We start from the raw sequence: 5,156 nt of genomic DNA on the forward strand, positions 1-5,156 counted from the left end.
GAAAAGGGGGGGAGGGGTGAAGGGGGAAAAGGGAGGGAAGGGGGAAAAGGAAAGGAGGGGGAGCAGACAGGCAGTATCCGCTTTCACATCATTCCACAAGTGACAGTCGTACATTTACAGAAAACCGAGAACGACTTTCTGTGACTCGCGGCATGTCATCGCTGCGGTTATCAGGCGGCGCGTTACATCACAGGGTTCTTGCTGGAGATGGAAAATGAAACTGCTCTGTTTTCTCTGTAAGTGGCAAGTGCAAAAACCCCATGCAGTTAAAAGGGAAAAAACCCAACAGCACAGTTTAACCATTTCAGTTTTTCTTCTCTCATTATTAACTTTGTCTGATCATGAAAATTTGCTTGAAAGCATCCGTTTCAGTCCCTTAACAGCCCCAGACGCACCTGAACTACCATACCGGTATGCCCTCTGCATCAGTCCCTTGTTCATACTGCAGTCATGTCAGTTTGCACTTGGGCTCTAGTCTACAGAGAATAATTTTTTTTTAACAGGGAAGCAATGCAGAGACTACAAAGCACGTGTGCCATGATCCCATCTGCCAGGGTCAGATGCAAACTCTGCTAGATCTGCTTCTCAGCTCCCTCCAGCACTACAAAGCTATCCCCAGAGACCTCGTAGCCTTCCCCCTGTCCCACCTTAACATGCTAACCCTTGAAATAAAAAGATCTCTAAGGCGAAGCAGCCTTCCTAACAGCTTGTTCCTTTGGGAAGAACAGAGGGTGAGAGATGAGGTCAAGAGATCTCCTTAATGTTTCTTAGGATGGTGCCTGCACAGATGACCGCTGGCAGGAGAATCTCCTGCCAGCACCGTGCTGAACTGGCTGTGGAGCCAGCTGGCATAATGTGAAGTGACAAGGAGTGTTGCTCAGAGTGTAAAAAAAGATCTGAAGACACCATACATCCAGGTAAGGGTAGGAACCAGCCTGGAGGAGGCTGTGGTGGAGTTTCCTGTAGCACATAACCTCTGTGCTCAGGACAGCGATAAACTGCTAACTTTCTAGTTCACCTCAGCATCCAAATCCACCAAGGACACAAGGGAGGGATCTGTGCTGTGGGCTAGATTACTGCCCTTCCTTATTACCCTCGCTTCATCACACAGAGGAGCTGATGAAAGTCACTCCTGGTGCAGCTGGGGAGCCCAACTTCAGTGAGTCTTCAGCTCTGGACACCCAGCAGAGGTGTGCAGCAGAATGTGGAGAGGAACAAGAGCACATGGGCTGAGTTGAATATGCAAAGACTGGTCCATACCATGACAACATCTGCCAGACAGGAGACAGCCTCATCAGCACGAGGTTACCAGAAGCACTCCACTCCTCCCTAACCCTCTAAATGGCACCTGTATTTGTGTGTCTGTGGCCATGACCCCTCTACACCTCTTTCCAGGTAAAGCAGCCACCACAAAGATGCTTTCAAGACCAGCTGTCTGTATTGTGGCTACAAACACCGCTAACTTGCCTGTTAACTTCCTCTTTGAACAAGCACAATACACCATACTCCTCCTGGTTGTCATACCCCTCAACACATCCCCCCTCCACCAAAAAGTCCCCCTCCACGCCACAGGACACCATTTTCCCTCCTAGGGAAGTTCTGCTTTGTCATCCTTTGGAGAGGAGCTAGTCTGCCTACTTGGCCCAGGGACCATGCACATTGTCCATCAAAGTCACACCTGCATGCACAGTCCTTCAAGCAAACTGATAGAAATCTCAGGTTTCTGGAAACAGAAGAGAAAATTAAACTTGATCCTACTTTATTTTCCAACCCTGAGAACAAATTTACGTAACTACCAATGACATTTTCAAAATGCATTGTGTAGTCCCACCTCCCTCACAAACACACAAACTTTCTGTGACTATATCTCAAGATAATTCATATGAGAGGAAATGAAGCCACAAAAATCGTAATATGGTTCTGTAAACCCATGACATAAAATAGCCTGCTTTGTTTTGCCTGTCAGATGTCCCCTCTCAAAATGCCGACATTCTCCTCTCTCTGGAATAATGCAGAAAAATTGCAGATATGTGACACTCACTGAGAGTGACAGGACAAATGCACCCAGAGAGAAAAAATGCACAACTGAAATGTACTTTTCTGAAACCTCACTACAAGCGAGAGAAGCAGAAGAAAAACAAAACACACGTTGAGCCACACATCTGTTCTGGGTGATGAATGCTCACATTCGAGGTGTGTCAGTTCCCTTCTCCATTTAAAGATTCCAGTTGACAGAGAAGTAATGTAGGCTGGCCACCATTGTTCCTAACCCTGTATTCAACAGTGAACAGTTACCTAACTCTTGCGTGGAAAATAAAAATCAGTACCTGCCAGTTCCCAACACATGATACAAACATGCTGGAAGTGGAATGGAGCATCCAAATAGACTGCACTTGGAGGGTGAGGGAAATCACATTTTTACATGACACCAAGAAATGTCTAGATAATCTTGAAAAGGCTACAGGCAGAGCCCTTTTAGACAATTCAAGATCATAAATGCTACTGCACTGGCCAGGAAGAGAGATTCTTCAGCCAAGCTCAGCACAGTTCCTACAGGCAGATTTTAAAATGAGCTTAGAGCAGGATTCCCAACCACTAAGAAACCTTAAGTAGAGATTTAAAAAAATGTCAACTCCCAAAGTCTGTTCAGTATGACAAACACCTGCACACTGCATGGGTAGAGGAAGAGGAGCAAGTGAAAAGTCTCATCCCGCATTTTGAGCTACTTAACACCAAGTTATTCTGGAAATGTATAATCTTGGCCTTACTGTCCCTTTAGCAAAGGTCACCTTAGCACGAATCCTACCTGCCTGGCAAGAAGGAAACAAACCTCAGCAAAGGTTAGTTCAGATAGCACTGCCCTTTGTACACCACCTGATAAAATATGGATCACCTAAATAAACAGATTCCTGTTTTAGGCAATGATTCCTGAGGAGAAAAAACAATACCACCCTATACAGCCATTTCTTATGGAAAGAACCCCTAGCTAAATCGGGCATTCTTTTTCCACGGTCCTGATAAAGAAGTGTCCACGATAACTGCACGTGATCTGGGTACATTCTCAGGGCATCTGCTATGTCCTTGGCATGTGGCCACTTCTTCTTCCACCTGCTGCTCTTCATGACACGCAGGTGTCACCCACAAAGCAGTCAGCTGGTTAAAAAAGGACATTCTAACCAGAAGCCAGGCGAGCAGCACCTAGTATGGCACCCTAGAAAGCATAATCTCCATGTTTCGACATCCTTTTCCCCTTTAGCACATCACTCCTCTGCAGCCGTCTCTGAATTTCATTTGAACTGAAGAGGAAGAAAAGTAAAATTGAAAATGCCACTTGTTTCCCCAAAAATGTTTGCTTTCCTGGCGCACTTTAAACCCTTCCTACAAAGCAGGGATGTGGGGCGAGGCTCCCCATGGGGAGAACACCCTCTCTTCCAGGAGAAGGACACAGTCCCCTTAGCTGGAGCAGCCTGGGGAGGAGGGAGAGCCAAATTGAAGGAGCGTAGACAAGCAAACGTGACCATGCAACATGCCATCGTGAAGTCAGCCAGGAAATTAATTCGCTAACCGGGCCACAGCTGACTTGGAGCACAAATGTCTTTGTGCCACAGTGCTTCACCGCATCTGTGCTGGTGCAGTGCCCGCACAAGGCAGGAGGGAGCCTCAACTCACACCTCTGCTGCCGTGCCGATGCCTTCAATTACTGAGCAGCAACCAAGCAGGGAGGAGTCTAGAATTTGGAAGGAATTTGAGTCGGCGCCTCCCAAAACACCAGCTCATATCTTGTTATCCCAGGGACTATTGGAAAAGTCAGAAATATTGTTGCTGATGAGTTTGGCTGTGGAAAGACACCCAGCAATTATACCAACAGTCCTACTAGGGCTTCTGTTACAGTAGCTTGGAGTTTTAGTCAGCTATGACTTAACAACCACAATTTTTGCTGGCAAAGACTAATCAGTCCTATAAAGCTTGAAGAGGAAAGAGGGAAGTGAAAATTAATATTTAAGTGGTGGCTTGCATGTCTCAGGGAACCAAGCACAGCAGATTTCAGGAAAGGAAACCAACTTCTACCAAGAGTTAACGGAGGAAGTGTTGAGTCTTGCAATTCATGCTCAGCAATGTGCTGGCAGCAAACAGCCCTGACAGGGCCGGGATTTTCCCGTGTTCATTTCTGCACTGGCTACGCTTCTGCAGAGACAAATTCTCTGAAGGCCTAAGTCAGAACTCAGCAGCGGTGGCCCACGTCCGCCATGTGCCACCTCTGCTTTGCACAATCCTTTCTAGGAGTGGCAGGTCTGGGAACAGGGAGGAAAATGTGTCAAACCTGCCTCGGCGCAATGACATTCACAGAACAAGGAATGGAAAACACGCAGCACAGCTGCATAGGGAACTTCCCATATGGGGACATGGAAAAAACATCACAAATGTCAGAGATCATAATCTGAGTTCCCATAGCCAAAAATATTCCACACCCACAACTGAAGTGAGTCTACCACCTCCCATAAAAACTGTGTTCCCCTTTTGTCCCCCTCCTGTCTTTTCCAGGTAAAAAGAGCTCTGCGACAACTCCCCTATCCACTGGAGAAGCCCGGGGATGCCTCCTCTCCTTTTTCCAGTGAAGAGCTTATCTCCAAAATGCTCTGTTGTCCCACACAGCCTTGGGGATTTTAGTATTCAGTTAGTGACAACTCTCACATCTGAAGCTAAGCAAGCCGGACAGCTTATTGAGGCCACTAAACGAGCTCCAGCAGGCAAGAGCAGGTGACGAGGGGGTAGGGCTGAGCATGAGGGACTCTGGCACCTGGCCACTTCATGAGACATGAAAAGAAGAAACCGCCACATACCAGAAGAAACCTCCCAAAAGAAGCCAAGCCCTACACACGACCAGCCCTGTAATGGAAAGGTGCTGCCAGAGCGCACCAGGGCTCACAACAACATCTTGGTGCCCTATGGCCTAAAGCTAAAGTAAGTACAGCTGGGCAGCAGCTACCGACAGTCTTGGCACCTGCGGGAACTGGCCCAGAGATGAAAGGAAATATCCCAGGAGAATAATTTCTTCTATGTTTGGTATCTGCATCTTTTTAGCAAGGGCTGCTCAGCCAAATTACTGGATCCACTGAAACACACAAAGGCCGGTGCCGTGCTGCAGGGGCTGGGGA

General features: G+C 47.3%; 1 protein-coding gene across 1 annotated transcript in view; it reads left to right on the forward strand.

The window, feature by feature from the left end:
* The first annotated feature begins 152 nt into the window (after window positions 1–152).
* SYS1 (SYS1 golgi trafficking protein) overlaps window positions 153–5,156 on the forward strand; it is a 7,973-nt gene continuing 2,969 nt past the window's right edge. Inside the window, exons 1-2 of the mRNA XM_035892896.1 lie at window positions 153–177; window positions 1,279–1,304. Coding sequence (XP_035748789.1) covers window positions 153–177; window positions 1,279–1,304 — 51 coding nt within the window. The remainder of the gene's footprint in view (window positions 178–1,278; window positions 1,305–5,156) is intronic.

This window comes from Egretta garzetta, unplaced genomic scaffold (genome assembly GCF_000687185.1).
Source record: "Egretta garzetta isolate BGI_Z169 unplaced genomic scaffold, ASM68718v1 scaffold214, whole genome shotgun sequence".
Lineage (NCBI taxonomy): Eukaryota > Metazoa > Chordata > Aves > Pelecaniformes > Ardeidae > Egretta > Egretta garzetta.